The sequence below is a fragment of the Peromyscus eremicus genome, chromosome 9, assembly GCF_949786415.1.
Source record: "Peromyscus eremicus chromosome 9, PerEre_H2_v1, whole genome shotgun sequence".
Classification (NCBI taxonomy): domain Eukaryota; kingdom Metazoa; phylum Chordata; class Mammalia; order Rodentia; family Cricetidae; genus Peromyscus; species Peromyscus eremicus.
Genome location: NC_081425.1, coordinates 67,382,039 through 67,395,541, shown reverse-complemented (window position 1 = coordinate 67,395,541; position 13,503 = coordinate 67,382,039). Strand labels below are relative to the sequence as shown.

Here is a 13,503-nt window from a genome sequence, read left to right as displayed (position 1 = left end):
GACTCTCAGAAAAAGTAAAGGGAAACAGGAAATGAGGTGGGGAAGGAAACCTTGCTCTCAGCTCTTGCCACCAGGCACCAAAAAGAATACTTCCAAATAGCTTTCTCCCTGATATTTTAACTTTATTTCAGATACGGTTTTATACCAGAAGAGAGGGCAGCTGCATGAGGGGTCTGAAGTGAGGCTTCCAGCTGGCACAGTGCACCGGGCTGCACTGGGGGGCTGGAGAACAGTTTGGGGAGGTTCACAGAACAAACTTGCTTTTTCTCCACATTAGCTGCCCAGTGCTGTAGTACCCAGGCTATCTATTTACAAAGATCAATGCCATTACCATCGTCACCCAAGGAAGCTCAAGGCTGGCAATAGAGACCTTACCCGTTCCTGGAGAGGGAAGGGGACTAGTGGGGAAGGAGGGGATGTTAAGAAGTAATCTCTTGTTTTTGAGACAGAGTCTATGTTGCCCTAGCTGTCCTGAAATTATGTGGACAAGGCTGGCCTCAAAACTCAGAGATCCACCTGCTTCTACCTCCCCAGTGTTGGATTAAAAGCACCTACCACCACCCCCCCAGCTTCCTCTCCCACTGCCCCCCCCCAAAAGATAGGGTTTCTCTATTTAACAGCCTTGGTTGTCTGGAACTCACTCTGTACACCAGGCTGTCCTCGAACTCGCAGAGAACCACCTGCCTCTGGGATTAAAGTTGTGTGTGCCACCAAGCCCAGCTAAGCAATCTTTTGCCCTTGCCATAACAGTCAAGGGTGAGTAGTGAGATATGGTGGTCAGGAGCTCCAACCAAGTGTTAAGTCCTGTCTCTGAAGCACACTGACACATTATGACAACCACTGGTCACTTCTCACTTCGGGATTTGTGTTTTCTGTGAAGGAACCTGAACCCAAGGATCTCTAGAGACAGGCCTTCCACATTTGTGATTGTGTGTGACTGCCAAGCGTCCAGAGGAGCTCTCAACAAATACAAGCAAGAAGCAAAAATGTAGGCGTTAAGTTGGAGGTTGAAGAGTTAGGGCTAATTATGAAAGAAATAGGTAATTTTCTTAAAAAGAAGTTTGGTGTGGCTGCATTCCTGCTGAGCTACTCCTGGCCTGGCTCCAGAGAGCAGCACCTCGCCCTAACCCATCCTTTGTCACCCTATGTGAATCTTGTCTCAGAGTCTCCCAGGGGTACAAAGGCCTATGCAAAACTTGGTTCAGGAAACCCGGAAAACCGTGGTAACTGACGAATCGAGGAATTTGCACTTGGCATTATATTTTGGGGAGTTCCTTTCAGGTTGTTTTGAGCTTATGGAAATCAACTTGCTCAAGTGTAAATATTGAGAAAAATAAAAATGCCCTGGGCGAAGGGAAAGTGCTTCAGTCCTTAGAGGCTGGATCCCCCTGCAGCCCAGAAAGGCTAAATTCATCCTTAAGGTGCCCCTGAGTCCGTGTGGATCCACGTGAACCCACACACCCGACAGTTTGGCATCGTAGCACAGCAATTACAAGTTTGAGACCAGGCTGGGCTAAGCGGTAGGACCACATTTCAAGTGAAAACCTCAAAAAGAGGGAGAATGAAGGGCCAGGAGGAGAGCTGCAAGACAGGTAGGTGTAGGTGCTTTCTGACATCTAGTGGAAGGCAAAGGGTGTTTGCGCTGCAACTCCTCCAGGACAGTCGTGTTCTCCCCCCCCCCCCCCCCCCCCCCCCGTGGCACTTTCCAGTGTATGGGAACCACAGAGAACGTCTCCACCACAGGCCTGATGCGGACCTCCTAAAATCTGAGCAAGCAATGAACAACCGCCATTTCCCATGTCTGGCTGGACTAAGGCAGCAAGGGGGTGGGAGCTGATGATGGCCGCAGCTCTCCCCGGGCGTACTCTTCTTTGCTTACACATTTCTACACTGTAAGAAATGTGGGGTGAATCTCGGAAAGAACAGTGTGAGGAAAGAAAAGGAGTCTCTTTTTTTTTTTTTTTTTTTTTTTTTTTTGGATAGGTGGTAGGATTTATGATTCTGCTACACTAGCCCAGTAGAAGGTAAGGAAAGGCCAGAGACAGGGAGAATCTTGAACTCATGTACCAGGAAAGCAGCCATCTGGATGAGAAATATCTTCTGGGAATCTCAAAAGGACTAGGCACACAAATAACATTCAAGACAGTACATAATAGGTCCGTTTCCTGCTTTACAAGGTTTGTGGTACACCATTAGCTTTGTTAGTCCAGGGTTCCAAGAACGAGGCACCTACTATTGGGATGCAAAAGGAGGTAGCTAGTCCAGGTCCATCCAGCCTTGGGGACTAAAGTACCAGCTTATCCTCAAGTGCTGTAGCAGCTCAGTAAAGAACCAGAAGATGCTGGGTGGTGGTGGTGGCGGCGGCAGCGGCAGTGGCAGCAGCGCTTGCCTTTAATCCCAGCACTCAGGAGACAGAGGCAGGTAGATCCTTGTGAGTTCAAGGCCAGCCTAGTCTACAGAGCAAGTTCCAGGACAGCCAGGGCTACACAGAAAAAGCCTGCCTCAAAAAAAAAAAAAAAAAAAAAAAAAAAAAAATCCCAGAAGATCCTGTTCTTCCATATACAATGGGCTCCATATCATTCCATATAGAACGAGCCATGGTACCTCTTACAGAGAAAGCTCAGGAAACAGGGTGTCCTGCTCCAAGCTCTCATTTACCTAATTGGTAATACCAGGAATCCTAGAGAGGAAGCCCAGCAAAGACTACCTAGCAGTTGTCCTAAGTAGGGAACCTTTCTCAAGGAACATCAAAGAATTTACGTGGTCAAGGATAATGCAGGGGGAGGGGGGAGGGGGCCCACCAGATGGTATGGAGGGTTGGCCAGAGCCAGGAGAGAACCGCACTGTATGCAAAGCAGGCATTAAAGCAGGTTCCCAAGTTCTCTAGCAGACAGATGGGCTAGTGCCCTGATGACCCTGCAGAGCTGGAATGCTGGCCCAGGTGACAGTGAGATAAAGGTCTGGGGCCCTTGGAGGACAGGAAGGCCCAGCACAATGAAGAACAATGGTCCTTCCCTATAATAGATGATATATAGCAAAGTTTTTAATTTTGTTCTCAAAGGAAGAAAAATACATACCACCATGGTTACACACACAGACTGTGGGAACTTCCTGGGTTCACAATCCTGCACTCCTGAACAAATTACTGAGCCTAGCCTTATTTCTAAAACAGGGATAATAATGCTCAAGTCACAGTGCTATTTTAAACATGCATGTAAAACACATTTAGCACACAAAAGTTAAATGGGAGCTGTTACTATTGTTAATATGACGTAACAGTAACACACACACACACACACACACACACACACACACACATTAGGAATGACGTCATAACAACTGAACCTAGACTAGAGAGTGCACTGTTCACTGGTGTCCAGACAGCGCCTCCCTTTACTTTGCTGAATCTGAAGGTGATCCACAGGATGCATCAAACTGTCTTCTGCACCAGGTAAGATGATGCTCGGATGTTCATTTGTTTGGGGAATGACTGGAGGGGCAAAGGAGCAAGCCCCAAACTGAATTCTGAATGTATGTGTGGGTACCTGTCAGAGAAGAGGTGGAGTGAGGAGGTGTTCTTTGAGAAACTGGCTATGGGAAGGGATGGGGGAGGTCCTTGTTCAACTGTAACATTAGGAACATCCTTTCCCCTTTAAAGAACTGTCAAGGGGGTGCTGGAGAGATGGCTCAGCGGTTAAGAGCACTGGCTGTTCTCCCAGAGGTCCTGAGTTCAATTCCCAGCATCCACAACCATCCGTAGTGAGATCTGGTGCCCTCTTCTGGCATGCAAGCATGCATGTAGGCAGAACACTGTATACATAATAAATAAATTATTAAATAAATTTTAAAAAAAGAACTGTTAAAAAAAAAACTGTCAAGGAGGCATCTGTGGAAGGTGGATCAACCATGGCCTTCAAGAAAAGGAGATATAATCCCCATCCCCTCTCAAGGGAAAGGGGATGTCCCACAGAGACCAGCAAGGATGCAGGGAGGAAATAAAGGCAAATCAATGCCCTACCTGTTCAAAAAAACAGGTGAGGGGGCTGGAGAGATGACTCAGAGGTCCAGAGCGCTAGCCAGGGGTCCTGAGTTCAATTCCCAGCAACCACGTGGTGGCTCACAACCATCTGTAATGAGATCTGGTGCCCTCTTCTGGCTTGCAAACATGCATGCCGGCAGAACACTGTGTACATAATAAATAAATCTTTAAAAAGAAACAAGTGAGGGAAGGGAGAAAGACAAGGAAGGACATGAGGTGTGAATGTGCATGGGTATTACATTAGACTCCAGGTTTTCCATTTCAACGGCCCAGGATAGGGAGCAAACTATCCCCTTCTGCTGCCATTCTTGTTTTCCATTTCTTATACCCATAATCTCCAGGGTTCTAACACTGTTCCATTCTGGGGTTCCCATCCATCACTTTCCCTAACAACAATACTCTTCTCCATTTTCTCAGGGGACCCAGACTGGAAGTCTGTGGAGGTAAAAGCAAGTACCAGATGGCACAGGATGAGCTATGGCTTGGAAGCTGTGGAATGCACTGTGGCTACGGGCTGGTTATGCTTCCTGTGTCCTGGATCATCTGTGCGCCCCTCCCAAAACAAACAAACAAAGAGAGGAACTACCTCGCCCCCAACCACAGGCCCACTGGGCTAGGTAAGCCTTGTTTACTCTTTTAATTTTCTGAGAGTCTCAGGTAGCCCGAGATAGCCTGGTAATCAATCCTATTACCTGGCTGGCCTCAAACTCAAACAGCCACTACCCCTGGCTTGCTGTGTGGGCTTTCACCGTAGCACTAGGTTGGAGAAAAGTTTCTAACCTATACTGTGCCACGAACAGATCATAAAACACCAAAAGGTAGCCCTAAGGGCACAGTGGCTCATACCAATAACCCCAGCACAGCAGAGGCTACAGGAGGGCTGAGAGCTGGAGCCAGCCTAGGCTACAGACCTTTTCCAAAAAAAAAAAAAAAAAAGGTAGCCTTGGGGAGCCACCTAACTCAAATCCCCCCCCCCAAAAAAAACCCCTGCTCAATCATACAGACACTCGGTGGTTTCCTCTTTTTCAGAGGCGCAAAGAATCAATCAGTAGTGATTTTCATGGTTCACTGTCCCTTGACAAACAGTCCATAAAGTGCTTCAAGGTTTTAAGAAGGCACCCAGAAAAGTAAGGCTGGCATTCATCTTTCTGGAAGCCTGACTATGCAAACTCCTTCGATGCCCCATTATTTGGCTATTATAAGGGCAGGCCCGGAGTTAGTTTTGCCACCATCTATATTCCTAACGAGGCTTGTCCGGTGGCTGAAGGACTCTCTCCCACCGTGCCTTGAAGACTGAAGCCACAAACGGCTGAGAGTCAAGGGAATCCTGTCATACTGCCAGGGCCCAGGGGCCAATGGTCAAATTCCTGGGGTTAAGCAAGGCAATTTCGGCTCAGATAAAGCTAGGATGGGAAGGACATGGGGACCTGAGGTGGTAAGGCCAGTAAGAGGGAAGCAATCCGAATGACTTCACTGGGCTGGACTTCATACATCAAGGTTGCTCAATCCATAATGCTTCCTAGCCCAAGGAGGCCTAACTTTCCAGAGCCTGGGACTCCTTTCTCGAATTCCTTGAGTTCCTTCCACTTACACCCAGCTGATGTTCTCCACCCTAAAGTCTCTGAGCCTCGCAGACGGTTTCCAGCCACCTCTGCTTGACTCTCTGGGACGGCTCTCCACCCATCTGCCAATCGTGGTTCCCGGGTTCCTGATGCCACAGCCTCCCCCCACGCCTGGGTGCCTCTGTTTTTTGTTTTTTGTTTTGTTTTGTTTTTGTTTCCCTGCTGTGGCCGGCAGGAGCCCAGTCTCAAATAAAATGGATCCAGCCCTGGGGCTCCGCGACTCCGGCACCACCCGGGTGCTCGGGCCCAAGTAGCGCGTAATCACGGCCGCCGTTGTTGTCCCAGAACTCGCGGCCGGTCACACGGTAGCGGAGGGCGAAAAGCAGCGCGCCGCCGACCGGAGGCGCGGGCAGGCGGAAGGAGAAGCGGTCAGCCCGCGGTGGGGCCGGGGCCGGGCCGGCGTAGGCGGCGGGCGACTCCCGCAGGCTGCGCCAGCCGTCCGCACTCCAGCGCACGCTCACGCGCTTCTCGTAGGCCAGGTCCAGCACGCGCGCGCTCCCGGCCACGCCCAGAGGGCCCGCGTCGGCGCGCTCCAGGCAGATGCGCTGCGCCTGCAGCCGGGCGGCGAAGCCGGGCTCGCGGGCGGGCTCCAGGGCGGCGCGGGCCTCCTGAGGAGAGAGGGCAGGGAGGCAGGTCAGGCAGGGTAGGACTTGGAGAGCTCAGGCCGAGGTCCGGGGGACAGGAGACGGGGCACAGCGGGGCGCCTACCTGGAGGCCGCGGGTGCGCGGCGGGCACGGCGCGAAGTGGCGCAGGGCGTCCCTCTGCAGTTGCACCTGCACGTGGCGGGGCACCCGGGGCGGTTCCCCCGGGCGGAAGCGGCGGACCACGGCCAGCTCCAGCCCCAGCGCGTCGGCGAAACGCACTCTCTTGCGGGTGTCGGGGCTGCGGCTGCGGGCTGGCCGTGCCCCGCCGCCACCTGCGGGCGCGGAGCGGGCCCTACGCCCCCGACCCGGAACGTGAGCCCGGGAGCGGGCACCGGGCCGGGTCCCGCCCTCCCCCGGCTCCTCCTCCGGCTCCTCCTCGAGGCTGGGCCGCTGGCTGCGGTAGTAGGCGCGCTCGGTCAGTGCTGCTATAAAGCTCAGGTTGCGAGGGATGTCGGTGCGCGGAGGCCGCTCGCAGGACATGGCACCCGTGCGCCCCAGCGGGGTCAGCGCGCAGTGCCCGGCGCGTCCTCGCTCTCCCGCCTGCTCTGCGTCCGCGCATAAGGTGTAGGGCTGCTTCAGCAGCTGCTGGCCGTGGACTCTCCTTGCTGTCACCTCGCGTACTTGGCCTGGCCGGTTTCCTTGACCACCTTTCCCTCCCTTTGGCGGTCAGCCCCAGTGTCTTAGACCATCCGTCCTGCCTGCTTCCAGCGGTCTGCTCTGAGCGTGCGCTCAACGGCGCTCACCCTTCGGTTCTGCGGGCCTCGCTGACCCGGCCCCCGCCCACAGCCCTCTGACAGGTGGCTCGGTATCTATCTTCACTGCTGCACCAGGGGGCGGGACCGACTCCACCCTTGGGTCCCAAATGAGTTACTCCAGTATGAGAAGGGTTAAAGCGGGGAGGAAAGAGCAGTCTTTCGTGTTCTTGCACGGCAAAGTTCAAAATGCTGAGGGATTAACTCTCCCCAGAGCTCCGTGTTTTCTTAAACCCAGGCTACAGGTTTGGAATAGGGGTGGTGATGGGTGCAGAGAAAGGAAGGTCACGAATCCTACGTAGAGTCTTTCAAGTAGAAAACGCCAAAGGATGAGCGATAGACATAGGATTGGCTATTTTCCAGTTTCGTTTTTGAAAAATATACTAGTGACAATTTTACAATGGTATGTAACATGCTTCTAACTTCTCTACTGATGTGTTTTTTCAAAGATTTGTTTCATTTTTAAAATTATGTGTATGGTATCCGGGTTTATGTGTACAGGAGGGCAGGTGCGCACAGGGGCCGGAAGGGGACATCAGATACGGTGGAGCTGGAGTTACAGGCAGATGGGAGCCGCTGGAACTGGGTGCTGAGAATCCGCTAGGGTCCTCTGGAAGAGTGGCATGTGTTCTTAACTGCTCAGCCATCTCTCCTGCTCTCTACAGAGGTTTCTAATACAAACCATAGGCATTGTTACAGTATTTACAGTAATTGTTACAAATACTACAGATGAGAAAATTGAGAGAGGAAGGGAAAGGATCTTTGTGTAGTGTCACATAGTTACTAATTGTAGGGTTAGGATTAAGACCTCGGCAGCTAAACTCTCGTGTGCACTCTCTTAATCATTTAGTTGTTATACAGCATTAAAACAGTTAATGATAATACTAGTATTTTCATTAAATGATAATGTTAATATCTAATAAAAAAGTGGAAGTTATGGGGCTAGAAAAATGGCTCAGCGCAAAGAGCATGCCCTGCTCCGGGGATCTGATGCCCTCTTCTGGCCTCCAAGGGAACCTCACTCACAGAAGCACATCCCCTACATGAACATAATATATAATTATGTATAAGCACATAATTAATTTTTTTAAAATAAGGTGGGCAGTGGTGGTGCACGCCTTTAATCCCAGCACTCAGGGGGCAGAGGCAGGTGGATCTCTGTGAGTTCGAGGCCAGCCTGGTCTACAGAGTGAGATCCAGGACAGGCTCCAAAGCTACACAGAGAAACCCTGTCTTGAAAAAACAAACAAACAAAAAATTTTTTTAAATAAAATGGGCTGGGCATGGTGATGCACACCTTTAATCCCAGCGCTGGGGAGGTGGAGACAGGAGAATCTCTGTGTAGGCCAGCCTGGTCTACAAAATGAGTTCCAGGACAGGCAGGGCTGTTACACAGAGAAACCATGCCTCAAAAAACAAAAACAAAAAGAAGAAGAAAGAAAGAACCATAAGTAAATAATAAATAATAAAATGAGACAAGGAATGGTGATGCATATGCACGCCTTTGATCCCAGCACTCAGGAAGCAGAGGCAAGTAGATCTCTGTGAGTTCAAGGCCAGCCTGGTCTACATAGTAAGTTCTAGGGCAGTCAGAGCTATATAGTAAGACCTGCCTCAAAAACAGATAAATAAAATAAATAAATAAATAGATAGATATTGGGCCATGGCTGGTGGTGCGTGCTTTTAATCTCAGCACTCAGAAGGCAGAGGCAGGTGAATTCAAGGCCAGTGTGGTCCACATAGTGAGTTCAAGACAGCCATGACTATGTAGAGAGACCCTGTTTCCAGGAAAAAAAGAAGAAGAAGAAGAAGAAGAAGAAGAAGAAGAAGGAGAAGAAGAAGAAGAAGAAGAAGAAGAAGAAGAAGAAGGAGAAAAAGAAGAAGAAGAAGAAAATATTAGGGTAAAAAAAATAAAATCTCTAAATTCATTTCCTTACTTGTGGTGCTGGGGTTTGAACCCAGGGCCTTGTGTATGCTGGGTATATACTCTACCACTGAGCTCATGAAGTCTCTAGGTTGACAACAGGATGGTTCAACAAAACAAAACACGAGTGACTCAATTGGAAACAAGCAGTGAGACGTATGCCATCTTACACAGTACATCTCTGGGTGGGTTCTCACAGCAGCAGCAACCATAGCAATACCAGCTAGGACTCATTTTAAAAACCATACTGAGTTTTTGTTTCTTATTTCACACATAAAATGCATGGACAGACTGTATGACTTAAGGTGTAGAATAATTGTCCGCTCATTAATGTTACAGTCAGGCAGTTTAAAGGGATCCTCCTCAGTCTGGTGGGACAGCATGTCATTGACGTAAAACCAAGGAGGTTCCTGGATAGTTATGGTCTGGAGTTTTTGGCAAAGGCTCTGCTGTCTCGTTTACAGCTCGCACTATCATGCTTTGGCTTTGCAGTGTGGGGCTGGGAAGGTTCTTGAGGGACACAACATTGGACTAGATAGAAACTGCTGTATGACAACTCCATTCTGAGTGCTCACACTGACACTGAACCTTTGTTCCAAGTCAGTCTTTAGTTCTTGAACAACAACTGCAATAGTCTTTAAACGTCTGTCTGGAACTGCTCAGAGACTGGCCAGAGGTGTCAAAATTGATTCATTTAGTCAATATTGACTGTTGGTGTATTTAAACTTGAAGACACAAATCTGAATAAACCACAGCCCTGGCTGTCAAAGAGCTTAAAAATAAAAGGTCAGACAGAAATATATTAGGGTCTCTTAAGGTCAGTAATAAAAACATATTCAGTGCCGGGCGGTGGTGGCGCACGCCTTTAATCCCAGCACTCGGGAGGCAGAGCCAAGCGGATCTTTGTGAGTTCGAGGCCAGCCTGGACTACCAAGTGAGCCCCAGGAAAGGCGCAAAGCTACACAGAGAAACCCTGTCTCGAAAAACCAAAAAAAAAAAAAAAAAAAAAAAAAAAAAAAAAACATATTCAGTGTGGGGTGTACTCCTGTAATCCCTGCATTAATCAAGAGGTTCAGGTAGAGGGTTCAGCAGGGTCATCTTCATCTACACAGTGAGTTCAAGGCCAGCCTGAACTACACGAGACCACATTGCAGATCACAACCCCAAAGTATATTTATTTCAGGTAAATGTCTTAGAATAAACCATATTGCAAATGAAAGCCTTAAACTAGATCTGTCTCTAAAAATCAGTGGGTGTGTGTGTGTGTGTGTGTCTTGCTGGTGGCATCTAGAATGATCGATCAGTCCAAGAACAAAGAAGAAAGGATTTAACTATGAAAGAGTGGACTATGTACGTTCAGAGTCAGAGAACTGAAGAACTCAGAATTGCCATGGATTCTAACTATAAGAACAACATTGACTGCCAAAAGGAAGAAAAGGTCATCTTGAGACAATACACTGTCAAAGTCCAAACTTACGGCTCAGACTGATTTAAATTTGAGTCTTAGCTTCTCTCCTTGGTGTCTAGATTTGGGCAAACGACAACCTTTCCAGGCCTCAGTTTCCTTTTTCATGGAATAAAGATGAAGTAACCTAAGGAATGATGTGAGAACAAAAATTATACATGTAAAGAAAGTACGGTGGCTCACCTGCAATGTCACTAATCTAGAAAGCTGGCATAGATAGAGATTGTGGGTTCAAGGTCAGACTCACCTACTAAGAACACACACACACACACACACACACACACACACACACACACACACACACACACATGAATTCCCACAATGTGTTGTTACTATCATCACCGTGGCTTCTCTGGTGAGCACACAAAGACTGTCTGAAAACTCTGATGGGAATGGACAGCCCAAATGATCCAATGTTTCAGAGCACCTCTGTTGCAGTTTCCTCTGAGTTCTGCATCCAGAACAGCCTCAAGGCTGCTGGCTGAGATGGTCCAGCCTCACAGACTACTCCAACCAAGACTTAACCATTATCCCCCAAAGGTTACCAGTGCCCCCAATCAATAGGAAGTAGTCTAGAGAACTACACCCACATTCCCAAAAGATGCATTATTATTGTTTAAGGGGGTTGGTTACAAGTTGTTATTGGTAATGGTCAGGAAAAAAGCTAAATGAAGGAGATTAGATTCAGGGACATTGTTCTGAAAAGAAAAAGGGGGATATAGAAATGATAGGATAAATGGTGGCACATGCCTTTAATCTCAGCACTCAGGAGGCAGAGCCAGGAGGATCCTTGTGAGTCCGAGGCCAGCCTGGACAGTGATATCCAGGACAGGTACCAAAACTACCAGAGAAACCCTGTCTCGGAAAAAAAAAAAAAAGGAATATAGATTAATAGTCATTCATAATAGCAAACTTACAGTCATGTTAGGTATGTTTTCAAGGTCATACAGAGATGTATTTCAGATAGATAGGCAATCTTTGAACATTTCAAAGACCTACAGAATACGGCATTTAAAAAGATTTAAGAACTTAGACTTTTCTAGACAGTGAGACACATCTGCTTCTGGCAGCAACAATTACTTCAAAGAGGATGATGGACATTGGAGAAACTCTATATGGAGTTTGTTTTCTTTATGACAAAAGCTAGCCATGTGGACAAAGAAACTGCCCTTGCCTCAATTGCTGGCAGTTACTGTCCAAACGGCACCAGCAGGATGCAAAAACAGGTGATTGCCGATCTTTGCCAAGACAAGGTAGGACAGTCCTTCAAAATTCCCTGCTAGGCCTGTAGGCCAAAGATGGATGTCCCAACGTTACAGAGAAACTTTGGGTGACTGTCTAGGCAGCTTGATGTCCCTGTCATTAGGTAACATTTCATCCTTCTGGAGTCTTTGATGGAGTAAATAGTTTTTGGTTTTTTGGTGTTTTGTTTTTGTTTTGAGACAGGGTTTCTCTGTGTAGCTTTGGAGCCTGTCCTGGAACTCACTCTGTAAACCAGGCTGGCCTTGAACTCACAGCGATCTGCCTTCCTCTGCCTCTTGAGTGTTGGGATTAAAGGTGTGCACCACTTCCACCTGGCTTGAAGACTAAATAGTTATAGTTTTCTTTAGTTATGATAAAAGATAAGTTAGGTTCAAAACTTTGAACTCACAAAGATAAGATACATAATAGAGTATTTTCTCTAATTTTGCCAAATACAAATAGACTGGATATTGTAACTGTACTTCTTATTTGATAACTGTTTTTGTTGTATATAATCTTACTATTTTAAAGTTAAAACCTTCCTTTTTAATTAGACAAAAAAGGGGGAATGCTGTGGAATAATCCTCTTGTACACCGTAAAGATTTGTCATTCGAACTGGTTTAATAAAATGCTGATTGGCCAGTATCCAGGCAGGAAGTATAGGAGGGGTGACCAAACTAAGAATGATGGGAAGAGTGGAGCCAGGAGTCGCCAGCAGATTCAGAGGGAGCAAGATGAGAATGCCAAACTGAGAAAAGGCACCAAGCCACATGGCTAAGCATAGATAAGAATTATAGGTTAATTTAAGTGTAAGAGTTAGCTAGTAACAAGCCTGAGCTATTGGCCAAGCATTTATATATTGAAGTCCCCACCAGTACCTGCCTGGTGGAGATTTCTTCCCAGAGTCCAGGAGAAGATGCTACAAGCACCTGGCATCCATTCTGTGGCTCGCAGCGTTTATAATTCATATTCAGCCTCTGAGTTGGTTATTTAGGACTGGGACAAGAAACATCCATTTACTTGGGAGCACCAAGGCTTAATGGGAGAAGCAAGGGGAAGCAACAAGAAAGAACTGAAGCGGGACTGGAGAGGTGGCTCAGAGGTTAAGAGCACTGGCTGTTCTTCTAGAGGTCCTGAGTTCAATTCCCAGCAACCACATTGTGACTCACAACCATCTGTAATGAGATCTGGTGCCTCTTCTGGCCTGCAGGGATACATGTTGCACGAATCCTAATTGGTCTTAATAAAAATCCAGAGCCCAATATCAGGGTGAAAGCTGAAAGGTCAGAGAAGCCCAGGAAGCCATAGCCATCACCTCTTAACCTACCAACTCCTCAGCTCTGAAAGAGCATGAGTTTCTGCCTCCTGCCTTATATTCCTTTCTCTGCCCCAGCCATATCACTTCCTGTCTCAGCCTTCCTAGTGCTGAAATTAAAGGTATGTGATCCCAAGTGCTGGAATTAAAGGTGTGTGCCACCACTGCCTCGCTCTGTTTCTCTTTTAGGCTGGATTAATCTCTTGTAGCCCAGTGTGGCCTTGAACTCACAGAGATCCAGACAAATTTCTCCCTGTGCCTGAGTGCTAGGATTAAGGTGTGTGACACCACTGCCTAGCCTCTATGTTTAATCTAGTGGCTTGTTCTGTCCTCTGATCTTCAGGCAAATTTTATTTGTTCAAAATATCACCACAGATACATGCAGGTAGAACACTGTATACATAACAAATAAATCTTGAAGGAAAAAAAAAAGAACTGAAGCAAAGAAGCATAATTGGGTTGCCTCTTTCTGGTCTTGGCTAGAGTATTTAAACAACT

General features: G+C 47.7%; 1 protein-coding gene across 1 annotated transcript; it reads right to left on the bottom strand.

Moving 5' to 3' along the window:
* Positions 1-5,793: 5,793 nt before the first annotated feature.
* Ppp1r3e (protein phosphatase 1 regulatory subunit 3E) lies at positions 5,794-6,786 on the bottom strand. The gene is made up of 2 exons (XM_059274431.1): positions 6,370-6,786; positions 5,794-6,269 (listed from the first exon to the last, which is right to left on the bottom strand). Exons 1-2 carry the CDS (start codon positions 6,784-6,786, stop codon positions 5,847-5,849), a joined length of 840 nt encoding a protein of 279 aa, XP_059130414.1. The 3' UTR covers positions 5,794-5,846.
* Positions 6,787-13,503: the final 6,717 nt, after the last annotated feature.